At 41.6% G+C, this 16,252-nt stretch overlaps 1 protein-coding gene across 1 annotated transcript in view; it reads left to right on the top strand.

Moving 5' to 3' along the window:
- The window catches only part of RNF168 (ring finger protein 168), a 61,743-nt gene that overhangs the window by 25,480 nt on the left and 20,011 nt on the right, over positions 1–16,252 (top strand). The window contains exon 6 of the mRNA XM_073674380.1: positions 14,365–14,437. Within this exon, the coding sequence (XP_073530481.1) occupies positions 14,365–14,437 (73 nt within the window). The remainder of the gene's footprint in view (positions 1–14,364; positions 14,438–16,252) is intronic.

The raw sequence follows: 16,252 nt of genomic DNA, 5'->3' as shown, positions 1-16,252 counted from the left end.
CAACCCAAAATTTATGGAGGAAAATGGGAAAGAATTATATATATTTAAAAAAAAAAATTAAAAAAATGGTCGTATGTCTAAGTCTTTTACAGTAGCTTACTGTGGCTGCGGTGAAGCGGGGTCCCACGAGGCAGTTTCTCTGCTGCTGGAAGCTGGAGGTGGCAGGAGTGGGGCGATGCTGTGGATACCGGGCTAGGAGGAGGGGGTGTTCGGCGGCGTGAGGCTGCAGCGAGCTTCGGGCTTGTAGAAAATGTCAGGAGTCCCTGCACTTCCCATCCTTTTTACTGTGGTGGACTTCGCCCCACTCTTGCCGCCAGCAGCTTCCCTGCCTCCTGTGACCCCCTCTGCCTCTGCCCCCCGCACCACCCCCCACAAACCCGGTAAGCTACTTTTGGATTATAAGGCACACCCCTATATTCCTCCCAAATTTGGGGGAGGGAAAGTGCGTCTTATCCGAAAAATTTGATGTGTGTGTATATGTCTATAGTATTTATTTATATTTTCTCCCCGTTTCCCTCCGGATGTATTGCTCTTGCCCTAGGATGGGTGTTTGCTTTATTTTCAGGTTTTCTTAACCTTCTTTTTTTTTTTCTATGCTTCATATTGCAGTAAATTTGTTTTTGAGGCCTGATGACATTACGGTGTCTTATCTAGGAGCCCATTGTACTAGACTTTAGGATAACGCCTTGTGTCCATTGTGCAGGAGCGAGCCATTGTATAGCAACTTAGACAGGTGGCTAAAGATGGCTTATAGGATAGGATCAGTGGTCCATTTGAAACAATGGCTTGATTTTTTTTGATAATGGAGAATGGCAGCATGTGTAGGGCTTGGCCCAAATGTGTACAGATATTAGTTGGGGCTTTGTCGCCCCAGTGGGGGAGCTTCTGTCATCGTTTGCAGAGTGGTTTATTCCGGACCCTCCTTTACATTCTTTCCCTCTGCTCTGGTGCATGCAACTTTAATAATCAGACATGTGAAAATGAGGTGTCCCACTGCCTGTAGTGTCCAAGGCTAGGCTGTCATCCCACCACTGTAAGGGGGAATGAAGAGGTTAATTATTCCATAGTAGCTACTAAAGCTTTCTGTATTTATATAATAATAATAATAATAGTTTATTTTTATAGCGCCAACATATTCCGCAGCACTTTACAAATTTTAGGGGGGACTTATACAGACAATACAGAATAAGCATATCTCATATCGAACGGAGTGAGGGCCCTGCTCGCGAGCTTACAGTCTATGAGGAAGTGGGGGAGACACAAAAGGTAAAAAGTACATATATTGTATAATGCAGCCTTGATATACTGAATAGGATATTTCTATACCCCCTATGCTGCCTGGATCAAATAATGGTTAGAATTATACTTCCATAGGTTGTTTACAAAAATTAAATTTACCCAATAATTTACAGCGCTCAAATACATATCGAGTGGGCAGATTAAATATTTTCCTGCTCCTTTTATTTTAATACTGCCATTTGTCTCGGTCAGTGGTTGCATGTTTGATGAAATGGATATTTACAAGGAGATGAAAAAGTAAATATTTCTTCAATACGTGACACACGAGAAGGTGTTTGTGACGGAGACCTGGCTTTCTCCATGGATGCAATACAAAGTGTTAGGGAATTTAACCCCTTTACAACCCAAGCTGGTTTGCACGTTAATGACCAGGCCAATTTTTACCATTCTGACCACTGTCACTTTATGAGGTAATTACTCTGGAACGCTTCAATGGATCCCCCTGATTCTGATTGTTTTTTCGTGACATATTGTACTTCATGATAGTGGTAAAATTTCTTCGATATCACTTGCGTTTATTTGTGAAAAAAATCAGAAATTTGGCAAAAACTTTGCAATTTTCAAATTGAATTTTCATGCCCTTAAATCAGAGAGATATGTCACACAAAATAGTTAATAAATAACATTTCCCACATGTCTACTTTACATCAGCACAATTTTGGAACCAACATTTTTTTTTTATTAAGGAGCTATAAGGGTTGAAAATTGACCAGCGACTTCTCATTATTACAACAAAATTTGCAAAACCATTTTTTTAGGGACTACATCACATTTGAAGTGACTTTGAGGGGTCTTTATGACAGAAAATACCCAAAAGTGACACCATTCTAAAAACTGCACCCCTCACGGTGCTCAAAACCACATTCAAGAAGTTTATTAACCCTTCACATGCTTCACAGGAATTTTTGGAATGGGGAAGAAAGAAATGAACATTTAACTTTTTTTTCACAAAAATGTTATTTTAGACCCCATTTTTTTTATTTTTGCTGGAGTAGCAGGAAAAAATGGACTCCAAAATTTGTTGTGCAATTTTCCCTGAGCACACAGATACCCCATACGTGGGGAAAAAATACTGTTTGGGCGCACGACAAAGCTCAGAACGGAAGGAGCGCCATTTGACTTTTTTGAATGTAAAATTTTGTTGAATAATTAGCTGACTCCATGTTGCATTTAGAGAGCTCCTGATGTGCCTAAACAGTGGAAACCCCCCATAAGTGATACCATTTTGGAAACTAGACCCCTCAAGGAACTTATCTAGATGTGTGGTGAGCACATTGAACCCCCAGGTGCTTCACAGAAGTTTATAACATGAAGCCGTGAAAATAAAAAAAAATCTAACTTTTTCCACAAAAATGATCTTTTAACCCCGCATTTTTTTATTTCACAAGGGTAAGAAGAGAAAATGGAACCTAAAAACTGTTGTGCAATTTCTGCTGAGTACGCCAATACCCCATATGTGGGGAAAATACTGTGTTTGGGCGCACGGCAGAGTTCAGAAGGGAAGGAGCACTCTGTGACTTTTTGAACGCAAAATTGGCAGGAATCGAGAGCGGACGCCATGTCGCATTTCGGGAGCCCCTGATGTGCCTAAATATTGGAAACCATCCCCCCACAATTGACTCCATTTTGGAAATTATACCCCTCAAGGATTTTTATCAAGGGGTATAGTGTACATTTTGAACCCAGAGGTACGACACAGAATTTGATAACATTAGGTCTTCATATTGAATAAGTTGTCATTAGTCTTGTGCGCAAGTGCTCGCTACTTGAGTTTGCATCGGGTACTCAGGTATGCACCATGTATCACAGGTGCTCGAGTGACATGCTTGAGTCCCTGCCCCGCATGTTTCACGGTTAGACACCCCAAAAAAACATGCAGGGATTGCTCGTGCATGGCAGGCGATCCCAGCAACGTTTTTTTGGCCACGAAGCATATGGGGCAGACACTCGAGCATGTCGCTCAAAAACCCACGATACTCAGTGCATACCTGAGCACCCGCTACAAACTCAAGTAGCGAGCACTTGCACTCAACACTGGTCGCCATATCGTCATCTTTTTTTTTTTTTTTTCCTTACTTTTGAAAAAATCCCTAACTCTCATTTTTTTTACGGCGTTCCTCGTGTGGTATAAGTGATTAGACGACGTTATTCTCCGGGTCGGTGCGATTTACAGCGATACCAGATTCATATCTGGTTTTTATGATTACAAAAAAAATGGTCTTTTAGTGTGTGACCGCTGTCGAAGACTAGTTTTTGCATCGCCATATTTTGAGATCTATAATTTTTCGATATTTTGGCCGACAGTCATGTGATGGCTTGTTTTTTGCGGGATGAGTTGACGTTTTTATTGGTGCCATTTTCAGGCACGTGACATTTTTTGATCGCTTTCTATTCCAATTTTTGGGAGGCAGAATAAACAAAAACCAGCAATTCTGGAATTGTTTTTATGGGGTTTTTTTTATGCCGTTTCGCATGTGGTAAAATTGATAAGGTAGCTTTATTCTTCAGGTCAATACCTTTTGCAGCGGTACCGCATTTATATCTTTTTTTATGTTTTGGCGCTTTTACACAATGAAAACTATTTTCTAGAAAAAAAAAATTTTGTATCGCTTTGTTCTGAGAGCTATAACTTTTTTATTTTTCGGATGATGGAGCTGGATGGCGGCTTGTTTTTTGCCAGACAAGATGACGTTTTCAGCGGTACCATTTTTATTTACATTCATCTTTTTGATCGTGTGCCATTCCATGTTTTCTTTGGCGATATGATGATAAAGCATTGTTTTTTGCTTCGTTTTTTTTTTTTTTTTTTTTTTTTTTTTTTACTGTGTTCACTAAAGGGGTTACCTAGTGGGACAGTTTTATAGATCAGGTGTTTCTGGACGCGGCGATACCAAATATGTGTACCTTTATTGGTTCATTTTTTTTTTTTTTTTTTTTTTTTCATAATAAATTAATATTATGGGTATATATTTTTATTTTTCGGGGATTATTTTTTTCATCTATTTTTTTCTTTATATTTTTACATTTATTTATTTTTTTAAATTTTTTATAGTTTTTGCACATTGTCCGACTATGGTACTTTCACTTTTTATGCCTGATCGGCTGCATGGCATAGAGAGCAGCAGCTCCCTATGCTATGCAGCCTGTCAGCGCTGCACACAGGGGAGACATTACTTTGGTCATGCACTGCGCATGACCAAACTAACGTCCTTCCTCCTGATGACCCGGATGTTGTCTTGACATGACATCTGAATCAATCGGTCAAAATCTGCAGCAGAGACTAGCGTGTCCGCTACAGAAATTGACATGCGGGTTAGTTTGGTTATGTGCCCACAGTCAGGAGCCGCTGCAGGTTTGACACTGCGTGTTTATACAGTGTCAAACCCGCAGCGTCCAGATGTTAGAGCATAGTGGATAAGATCTCTAGAAATCCCATGTCCACGATGCGTGCATCAGAGGCTGCGAATCACCCGTGGACACTGACATGCGGCGCGCCTTTCAGGACCGCAGCATGTCAAATTCTCTTGCAGAGTCGCTAGTCTGCGCAACAGAAATTTGACCACTAGAAAGTATTGAATGCGGTAAATACGCATGGTTTAGTGAACACCTCTGGATTTACATGCGTTAAATAGAATGCAACGTTTTGGAAGCAGAAAAAATTTGCATCCAAAGAGCTGCTATGTCCGGATCGTGGGCACCAAGCCTTAAATTTTAAATAAAATAAAATAATGGCGTGGGCTCCCGCGTCCTTTTTATAACCCGCAAAGGGAAAGCCGATATGAGTAGCCATGGAAAGGGCCATTAGCCAAAAAGGTTCCCTGGCTATTAAAATCAGCCCACAGCTGTTTGTTTAGCCTTTACTGGCTAGATTACAGGGTGACCCCAGAATTTTTTTTACATGGGGTCCCCCTATAAAATCTAACCAGCAAAGGCTAAACTAGACCCCTGCTGGCTAATATTAATAGCCAAGGAAGTGGCCATGTGTACTAGCCCCCTCTGTGGCTATTCATATCACCCCTCAGCAGTCCCAGAAATGACGCATCCATAAGATGCACCAAATCTGGCGCTTAGCCTCGCTCTTCCCACTGTCCTGTAGTGGTGGCGAGTGGGGTAATGGGGTTGGGATACACGTCAGCCTTATATTGGCTGCTATCGTGAAGCCCAGGTTAGTAGTGGATGGCGTCTATAAGACTTCCTCCATTACTAATTGCGTAGTAAAATAGGTAAAATAGTCTCCGCCTTTTCAATAAAAGACACGGCCAGAATAAAGAATTTTAATGAAATAAAACACACACGGTTCTACAATTTTTTTTTTTTTTTTTTTTTTTTTATTACTCTGCGAAGCCCTCAATCTCCTGAAAAAAAAACCATGAAAAAAACAACCTTATTCCTCACCTTCACACGACGATCTGGGTCACTTCTACAGCAGTAACATCAGCCATCACTGATGTCACAGCTGTAGAAGACAGCAATGTATACTGACAGGGGTGAAAAATCACCCCCTGTCAGTATACAGGCTGCAGGAGGTCACTGGGGTTGATCAGCTGATAAGCCCCAGTGAGCTGACCACCGTGTGAATATTCTTGCGAACGTTCTCAGGGTGAGCATCAGCTGAAGGTCCTGGCAGCTCGGTACCGCTGGCCGCCGGGGAGACAGCATCACCTCCGGGGACCAGGAGGACACCAGTGGCCGCCGGACAGGTGAGTGTACAGGTTTATTTATTTATTTTTTTTTTACTACTGCGGGCTGGCAAGATCAGACTGCTGCTCCTCCCATCCACGCTGCTTTCGCTGTTATCAGCTAGAGCAGCGGTCGGTTGAGAGGAGTAGCGGCCTCCTCTCCCGACCCGGGTACCACCTGCAGCGCGATTTCGCGCCTATTGATTTTCATTGAAACGCAGCAATTCTGCAGGTATAGATATTCTACCTGCGGGTTTGCTGCGATTTCAATGCAGGTCAATGGGCGCAAATTCGCTGCGGAATCGCTTTAGAAATGGTAATTCTCCGAATTTTACCGCAATGGTAATCCGGAGCTGAAATTTCCTCATCATATGCACAGCACATGCGGATTATCACTGCTATGCATGGCAGACCTATTAACATGCGGTTTTAATGCGTTTCCACAGCGGAAATACCGCCGTGGAAACGCATAAAAAACACAGTGTGCACATAGCCTCACAGTCGCAGAATTAAGAAACACATGGCGTGTGCTATCAATGAACGGTCTCATTTTATATTTAATAACTAAATACTGCAGGAATGGACCACACAGTAGATTGTCCACGATATTGGTCACTGCACTGTGCAGACACCTAATCTGATACCAAACAGGTATTTACAGAAGATCATCAATAAAAGCCAGCGGTGAACACCTCCTATGGTAGGTGTTTGTCTGGAGTGTGTCATTGTAGTCTTAGTATTCAACCAAGTCATCTAAACAATCTAGCCTTGTGTTCTTTATCTGTGCAACACTTGTACGTTCATATGCGCATGTGTGTCCATATTAAATAAAAAAAACAACAACATTATTTCTCAATATAGTTGCATGTGAGATCTATGCAAAAGGCAGCCACATCTAGCGTGCGTGTATGTATGTATGAATATTTGTGTATGTACAGTGGATTGCAAAAGTATTTACCCCCTTGACTTTTTACCTATTTTGCTACATTTCAACCTGTGTTTAAATATTTTTGTAATCCGATTTGTGTGTGATGCATCAGCACTAAGTTGGTGAAGTGAGAAAAACACAGGCTTAAATTTATGGGATCAAATAATTAAAAGTTGGCATTTTTAGTATGTATTCACCCCTTTTGTGATGAAACCCCTAAAATTTCTGGGGCAAGCAATTACCTTCATAAGTCACATGCTTAGTGAAAGGAAGTTCACCTGTATACAATCTAAGTGTCACATGGTCTGTCAGTATATGCACAGTTTTTCTGAGAGGCCACAGAGGCTGCAACACCATTAAGCAAGAGACACCACTAACCAAACAACACCATGAAGACTTAGGAGATTTCAACAGCTTTGCCCCTGACTTGTTTGGAGAAGTACAAGTCAGGGTTGGGTTATTAAAATATTATATATATTATACTATACAGAGTCAGCACAAAGATCAAAGGTAACCATGAAAGAGCTGCAGAGTTCCCAAGTATCTGTCCATACGACCACAATAAACCATACACTCCATAGAGGTGGTCTTTATGGAGGAAGGTGCTGTGGTCAGATAAGACGAAAATTGAACTTTTTTTAACCACTATTGTAAACACTATGTTTGGCGCCAAACCAACACAGCTCATCAGCCTAAGAACACCATCCTCACAGTAAAACAAGGTGGTGGCAGCATCATGCTGTGGGGATGTTTTTCGGCAGCAGGGACAAGGAAAATGGTCTGAGTCAAGGGGAAGATGGATGATGCGAAATACAGGGATATTCTTGAGCAAAACCTGTTTGTCAGTGATTTGAGACTGGGATGGAGGTTCACCTTCCAACAAGACAATGAGCCAAAGCATACTGCTAAAGTAACACTCCAGTGGTTTAAGGGAAAATGTGTTAATGTTTTGGAGTGGCCTAGTCAAAGCTCAGACCTTAATCCAATTGAGAATCTGTGGTCCGACTTGAAAATTGCTGTTCACCAGAAGAAACAATCTAACTTGAAGGAACTGGAGCAGTTTTGCCTTGAGGAATGGGCAAAAATTCTAATGGCAAGATGTGAAAATCTCAGAGACTTATCCAAAGCGACTTGCAGCTGAAATTGCCGCAAAAGGAGGCTCTACAAAGTCCTGACTTTACGGGGGTGAATAGTTATGCACACTGAAGTTTTCAGTTATTTTGTCTTATTTGTTGTTTGCATCACAATAAAAAGAAAGCCAAATGTTCAGAGTTGTAGGCATATTCTTTACATGAACTGATGCACACCCTCAATAAAAAAAAAAACATTCCAGGTTGTGAGCAAAAATTTTAGTAAGGGCAGGGTATAGTAGACCAATTTCTGCAGGTTTCTGTTATAAATTTGGCTGGTAATATTTGGGCACTGAATATCCATATTTGGGCATGGTATGTGGCAATAGCTGGCTGGGATATCTATTCCTGTACATATTATTTGAGCACTATATCTTTCTACTATTTGTGATCTGACTTTTGATGTTATTTTAGCCTTGTATAGTGATTTTGTCCTACATTAATTGAGCAGTGTATATTGGGCTGTTTTTTGTTTGTTTTTTTAAGCTCTGTATATTAGTTAATGAAATGTTTTGGTACATATTGGTATTTTTGGTATTGCTATTTTTTGAGCACTGTATACGGACGGGTATTGATGGGATTTTTTGGTACATATTCAGGCACTGTATGTTGGAAACTCTTTCACTGTATATTGGTATTTTCATTATTTGGGCTCTATTGGAATTATTTTAGCATTGAATAGTGATATTACTGTGTATTTGTTGTCTGTATTGTATGTTTAATGTCTCTATTGTGTATCTGATGTCTGTACTATGCATTTGTTGAGTTGATCAGTGATGTTGAAAGATATGTCATTGGCAATGTATTTTGGTATCAGGGACAACCGCAAGTGGACATGTTTCAACTGAGGTACCAAACTAAGGATACTGCCCGGTGCCAGCATTGGCAGCAGGATGTTGAGCGATGAGGCGGTTTGTATTGACATCATACAACTCTGTGTGGAAGAGGGGCCTGGCAATCTACTTCTGTATTATGCCAAGAAAACTTGATGGAGAGTACAAATAATGGAATTCGATATAGTGCTGGAAGATGCACCCCTAATTTGAAAGGCAGTCAACAAGCTACTGGGAAAGAGCCGATGGTTGACCTGAGTATGACCAATGCTCATAATGGGCCAGGATCAAAGCCGCAAGGATGTCTTGGTGCTGATATCGCCTGGTCGAAAGGGAAGATAAAAGCTGCAGAGATACCATAAGGTTCGGAACTAGGAATGTACTAACCATGAACCAAGGCAAACTCGACATTGTCAAAGCCGATATGGACAGAACAGGACTCTACTTACTCACAATTAGCCAACTAAGATGGACTCAATCCAGACATGTCCAGTCAAATGAGCATTGGGTCTACGATTCTGGTAATGATAACCTAAGAAGAAATGGTGTCATTTTTATTCTCAACCAAGGATTAGCTGGCACTGTCCTAAAATACAATGCAGTCAGTGATGGTCCTCTGGATACGACTACAAGGAACGCCAATTCATATCACAGTCATACAATTCTACTCCCCAGCAAGAGATGCCGAGCAGGACCTTGAACTATTTTATAATCAAGTTAAAAAAGAAATCCACAAGAGCCAAAACAAGAATTGCTAATTATTATCGGAGACTTGAATGCCAAAGTGGGCCGCTGCAAACCTAGAACCGTTGTTGGAAACTTTTGGAGTTGGTGAACGAAATGCCGCCGGAGGAAGATTCATTGACTTTTGTACAACAAATCAACTGTCCATCATGAACACCACCTTCCAAAATTACAAACTGAGACTCTACACATGGACATCACTGAACGAGGCCTATAAAAATCAGATTGGCGAACACATAGTCAAAGATGGAGGTCGTCTATCATTACCGTGAAAACAAGGCCAGGAGCTGACTGTAGAACTGATCATGAACTTTCGACAACAAAGATTAGAGTCAAGCTGCGCAGCCAAAAAGACTAAACAGGTAATTTCTAACTTCGATTTGACCAACATACCTGAAGTTTTTTGGAACAGTCTGCACAACTGATTTATAGCACTAAACACGGATGAAAGAGAGCCTGTGGGATTATGGACACATAGACTATTACTGAAGAAGCCAGAAAAAAATGCAGAGGAGACCCCCGCAACCATGGTTAACAGAAGAGACCCTTGAAGCTATGGCTCAACATAAGTCAATCAGAAACTGCTGGAGAAAAAAATTTAGAAATGTGACCACTGCGTTATCAATAGGCGGATGGAGCATATGATTGACAATACATCTCGGCGTGTGAGGGGTGTAGCTGGAGGCCTCAGAGTGGTGTCCATGTCCTATGTATGTTCTGTGGCTGTAAGACTCTATGAAGGTCAGGAAAAGGAGCATAAAGTCCAATTGAGAGAGAGAGTGAACTCGGGTCACCTGGAAAAGTGCCTCACCAATTGTTTACTGCAGAAACACTATTAAATAGCTCAAACCTCTGTATTAACAGATACCTTTCCTCTAGTAATTAAAGAACAAATCTAGCATGGAGGATACCTTCTAAAACTTACCTTTTATTAATATCAGTAAAATTAATCTAAAAAGGGGAGTGACCACTCCTCACCCCTATACTTTTATTACTCCAAAAATATCAGGGTATACTCAAAGAATCTCATAAAAGGGTCCACTAAAATACAATATTCTGATCACCAACCAATTGTAGTTAGCCCACAAACTGATAAACCAGACCCCTTTACGAAGTCTAAACACTTTTTCAGCACTTACTTTATATAGAGGTATTTTTTTGTCATAGTGCATAAATCATAAAGCTCGGGTGTTTTCCGAGTATCTTCTTATGTTTTCGTCTCACCGTGCACATGATTTGCGACTGTTTCTTAGGCAGTCCTCACATATATTAAAGCTGTCACAGTCGCAAATCATGAGCACTCCGTGACAAAACCATAACACTGAGCACGCTGAAGATACTCGGTGAGCACTCGAGCATGCTCCCCGAAAGGGTTAACAGAACATACTCGCTCATCACTAGTCTGGATCTCACCCAAAATTGTGTTTTAGTGGACCCTTTTATGGGACTTTTGAGTATACCCTGATGTTTTTGGAGTAATAAAAGTATAAGGGTGAGGAGTGGTCACTCCCCTCTTTAGATTGATTTTACTGATCTTAATAAAATGTATGTTTTATAAGGTATCCTCCATGCTATATTTGTACTGCAGAAACACTATAGAAGTGCGCTGGTGAGCAAGGGGGGCTAGAGTAGACCACTCCATGCAGAACTGGACATATGCCGCCATGATGAAATGAACAAATGGGTAATAACCCGTATTGCCATTGTTAATGTCACATATATCAAATGCACTAATGGGAGAGGATTACTTTGCATAGATTAAGATACCGAATGTTTTGTATGTAGTAATAAATAATCTTTTTTATTTATATAGCGCCAACATATTCCGCAGCGCTTTACATTTCGGGCAATTTATAGACAATATCGGCACTGTCCCCATTGGGGCTCGCAATCTACATTCCCTATCAGCATGTCTTTGGAGTGTGGGAGGAAACCGGAGAACCCGGAGGAAACCCACGCAAACACGGGGAGAACATACAAACTCCTTGCAGATGTTGTCCTTGGTGGGATTTGAAACCAGGACCCCAGCGCAGCAAAGTGACAGTGCTAACCATTGAACCACCGTTCTGCCCTGTATGTAACAGATGTTGCAGTTTTCACATCCGCCACACGATGGCAACAGAGTACTATAGACAGATACGATCACTCCTGAACTCAGCCTATACAGAGCCATGCGCCTCCCCCTTGATATGCTGATGGATAATGGATTATGCAAGTGGCATTAAAATGGCTGGCAGCAGCTACATAGGCACCCAATGCTGATAGAGTATTACATCTGTGCCTCAGTCTGTAGGCTCCTCTCCCTCGTTCTCAGACTGCTGGGCAGTAGGTGACACTATGAGAATGAGGGGGAGTAATGGCTGCCACCCTCTCTGCATGTCGCTGCTGTGGGTGCAACGGGTCTACAGAGAGAGCTTTATGCCAAGAAGCCAGCAACTGTTTTCTTGGATTTAGAGATGGATGTTTCTGGTTTGATTCAGTTTCTCAGGCACTTTTAGTGTGTAGGGAGAGTTTCTGTGTAAAGGCGCTACCTGATAGATTAAGAGCATAAAATGGGGACTGGGAAGACCAAATGGATCCTGATCTCCCACATTGCCATCTGGTGAAGAAAGACTTCTCTGGCCAGTGAAGGAGCAGACATGGGGAGTGATGCATGTTGGGACATGTTTCTAGTAGTAATTCCTCCTATTCTCCATGAAATGTCAATTCAAATTGATCTCTTCCTAGAACTGTGTAATACCACATCTGCTGTTCTTGGATATTTCAGAATAAATTGACAACTCTGCTTTTCCATTTACTGTGTCAGAGGTTGGCCCTTATTCAGTCTGGCTCTCAGCACTGATCGGATAATGGCAGACTGCATGGACACCCCTCCATCCCCCCCAACAGTTGTCAGTTTATTCACCCATGTCTTGTTAATAACTGAGGAAAGGTACAGCAAACAGCAGTATAAAAAGTACTCCAGTATTGGCATGTTATGAAGAATACAACTAGTTACTAAATCTGACATGTCAGGACAGGTCCTCATTAACCAATTAAGGACTCGGACTATTTGACCTTTATGATGCTGCAATTGTATTTATTTTTTTGCATTTCCTCCTTCTGGGAGCTCTCGCTGTGTTTTGGAGGGTGTTGAGTTACTTCATATTGGGGTGCACACATGTCGTTAATTGGCTTTTATTCATGTTTAAGTGAAGTTAATAGGGCAAAAAACAATTCCTATTTTACTTTGTAGGATAAATACCTTTGTTCGGCTATGTGCTCACGATGCAGAAATGAAGCAGAAAATTTCTGCATCTCCCTGGCAGAAAAAACGCATGCAGATTGTGCATGCGGATTGTACATGCGTTTTTCCTGCGAAATACATGCGGATTCACTTGTCAATCCGCATGCGGAAACACAAGTGCTTTCAAAGCGATTTTAGCATCACTTGGAAAGTGCTTGTCAACTAGGTCACACTATATAAATCCATGCAAAAGGCATGGATTTATATAGTGTGACCCGAGAGAATAATTAAAAATAAAAAAATAAACCTATACTTACCTTCCGATGGCCCGGCGTGTGTTGCTGCGCTCCTTCCTGGCTGCCAGCTGATCGCGGTGCAGTGCACTGAAGGGCCTGCCGTCACATGACTGTGACGTCACCGCAGGTCCTTCAGTCCTGCCCGCAAGCACAGGGAAGGAGACCGGGAGCCGTCGGAAGGTGAATATAATCTTTATTTTTTATTTTATTCTTTTTTTTTTTTATGGTACCTGGGTGTGGAGGAGACTCTCCTCTCCTCTACACCCGGGTACCATCCGCACATTAGAACGCGCCAATTACGCAAGTACAGATGCAGTCTTGCGGAATTGGCGTGTTCTAATGCAAGTCAATGGCAACGAAAACGCAGCACTTCCGCAAAATAATTGGTAGTGCTTTTTTTCCGCAATGATAATCCGCAGCGGAAATGTCCGCAGCATGTGCACAGCACATGTGGATTATCATTGGGGGACATTGCTGCCCTTCTACCATGCGTTTTTAATGCGTTTCCGCAGCTGAAAAAACGCTGCGGAAACGCATTAAAAACGCATCGTGGGCACACAGCCTTATACAAGTAGTGACTGGGTTTCAGGACTTTACTGAACCCATTTGTCAGTGCTTACACGACTGCTTCCAATTGCATTTCTGCTGTAATTTTCCCAAAACATGGTAAAAATGTTGCGAGGTTACATGCATTTGAAAAAGCATGGCAAAATAAACGCATCTTGTGAACACAACCTTACACTCAGAGCCTTCAGCAGGACATAACTGTTAACATACAATGTTGTTGACATAGTGGCCTTTGTTAGGACACTGGCTGCCATAGCATCCCATCAGCACCGCTTAGATGCGATAGTGGATAATGATCGTGGCATCTAAGGGGTTAACAGCTGAGATTAGTTGCCTCTGATCTGACCTATAGCAGCAAGTTGTCTGCACCAGTCACATGCCAAATTGGTATGTCTGCAGCCATGTCTTCTTGTTATGACATCATATTAAGTCATGAGTCACACGGGTTTCTGCTGTATGGATTTTTGGAATAAAAATGTAAAAGATTGATTACACTTTACAAATGGAAAGCAATGAAAGGCAGAGATTTCTTATTTGGAAATCGCATTAGGCCTATGAGTGCCCAGACTACGTTGTGCTTTATTTAGGGCAGTGCATCTGCTTTGCTTGCATTTTACAGTGACCTGTCTAACCCTTCTTACAACATCCTTTATTTTATACAGATTTCTGTCCCCCAAAGCAAATGGAAGCGTTCACATTACAAGTTCTGCTGAAATCAGGAATGAACATTTAAAGGTAAATGTGTTTTGTTATCAATGATAGGATACAATCCAGGATAGACAACATGGAATAGATTAGATGCTGCTGGGGGGATTTATGACAATATAAAGGGACTAAAAAATGCTGGATTATCAAATTGTCAGGCTGGTTCTGTTTGATAAGAAAGGGAATGATATATTGAGGAAAAGCATACAGCAACATGAAGAAAGCAATCAGAAAGTCTGTTTGAAATTATATCGTGGAACATGTGTGCTGTTATAATAAATCCTTGTCAGAGTGTCATGACATAGCTGTTGGGTGACCTGGGGCTCCTACCCTGTTCCTAACACTAGGGGGTGCCCTAGCTTGCCCTATTCCCTGGGATACCTCTGAAGGTGAGGATGCCCTGGCCTCCCTCCTTGCCCTAACTCCTGAGTAAGCTCTCCATCTGTTAACTCCCCCCACCCAAAGAAGGGGGCGCTACTGTGCACTATAGTACACCAACCTGACAAACAGGGATACACAGACAGGGGTAAACTGAAAACTCCAGGTTCATGAAATATTGGCTCACATATAACAGAGGAAAGCATTGGGGTGTGAAGGTAGGGGAATAAACCAAAAATGGAGAAGGATAAGGAATAACCATGCATACAAACCAAACTACAGTCACAAATAATTCCTTCAACACTCTTTCTTAAAAGAACTCCTCTCCCTCCGTTAGCCATGCAGCAAAAGCTAGCTCTGACAAATATTAGTATCAGAGCCCAGATTATAAAGGGAAAAGGAGTGGCTAACCGAGCTCAGCTGTGAGCACAGGAACTCCAACATGGCCGCTTAACCCCTGTTCTGCTGGAAGAAATAAACACATTTAAAATGACGGAGAAGTGCTTTTCTTGTACCTGGAGTAGGAGCCCTCTGGTACTGAGGTCTTCTGCCTCCAAACTGTCGCTGTAACCCCGTGACACAGAGCCTTATATAATGGGAAAAGTCACCAGGGCTGTAATTGTGACTGGGCTGCAATTGGTGATGAACCATTTTTACACCAGGCCATTAGCACAATGTCCAAATGATCTCGGTAAACAACTGAGAGCCGTATACTTCTGTTCTTTATATCATCAACACTGATAAGTAAAATGCATTCTCACCTACAGCAACATATGTAAGCTACCTAGAAACCTTCTTAACAGTAGGCTTTCAACACCTAATGGACCCATAACCATATTTATTGTTCACAGGGGTTAATAAATATGTACATGCTCACACACATATATATATACACACACACACATATATACATATATATATATATATATATTATATATATATATAATATATACACACACACATAATACAGTACAGACCAAAAGTTTGGACACACCTTCTCATTTAAAGATTTTTATGTATTTTCATGACTGTGAAAATTGTACATTCACACTGAAGGCATCAAAACTATGAATTAACACATGTGGAATTATATACTTAACAAAAAAGTGTGAAACAACTGAAAATATGTCTTATATTCTAGGTTCTTCAAAGTAGCCACCTTTTGCTTTGATGACTGCTTTGCACACTCTTGGCATTCTCTTGATGAGCTTCAAGAGGTAGTCACCGGAAATGGTCTTCCAAGAATCTTGAAGGAGTTCCCAGAGATGCTTAGCACTTGTTGGCCCTTTTGCCTTCACTCTGCGGTCCAGCTCACCCCAAACCATCTCGATTGGGTTCAGGTCTGGTGACTGTGGAGGCCAGGTCATCTGGCGTAGCACCCCATCGCTCTCCTTCTTGGTCAAATAGCCCTTACACATCCTGGAGGTGTGTTTGGGGTCATTGTCCTGTTGGAAAATAAATGATGGT

The sequence above is a fragment of the Phyllobates terribilis genome, unplaced genomic scaffold, assembly GCF_046119375.1.
Source record: "Phyllobates terribilis strain yellow unplaced genomic scaffold, ASM4611937v1 Scaffold_3__8_contigs__length_932513732, whole genome shotgun sequence".
Lineage (NCBI taxonomy): Eukaryota > Metazoa > Chordata > Amphibia > Anura > Dendrobatidae > Phyllobates > Phyllobates terribilis.
The sequence above is the reverse complement of the archived record's forward strand: the minus strand, read 5'-3'. Positions and strand labels throughout refer to the sequence as shown.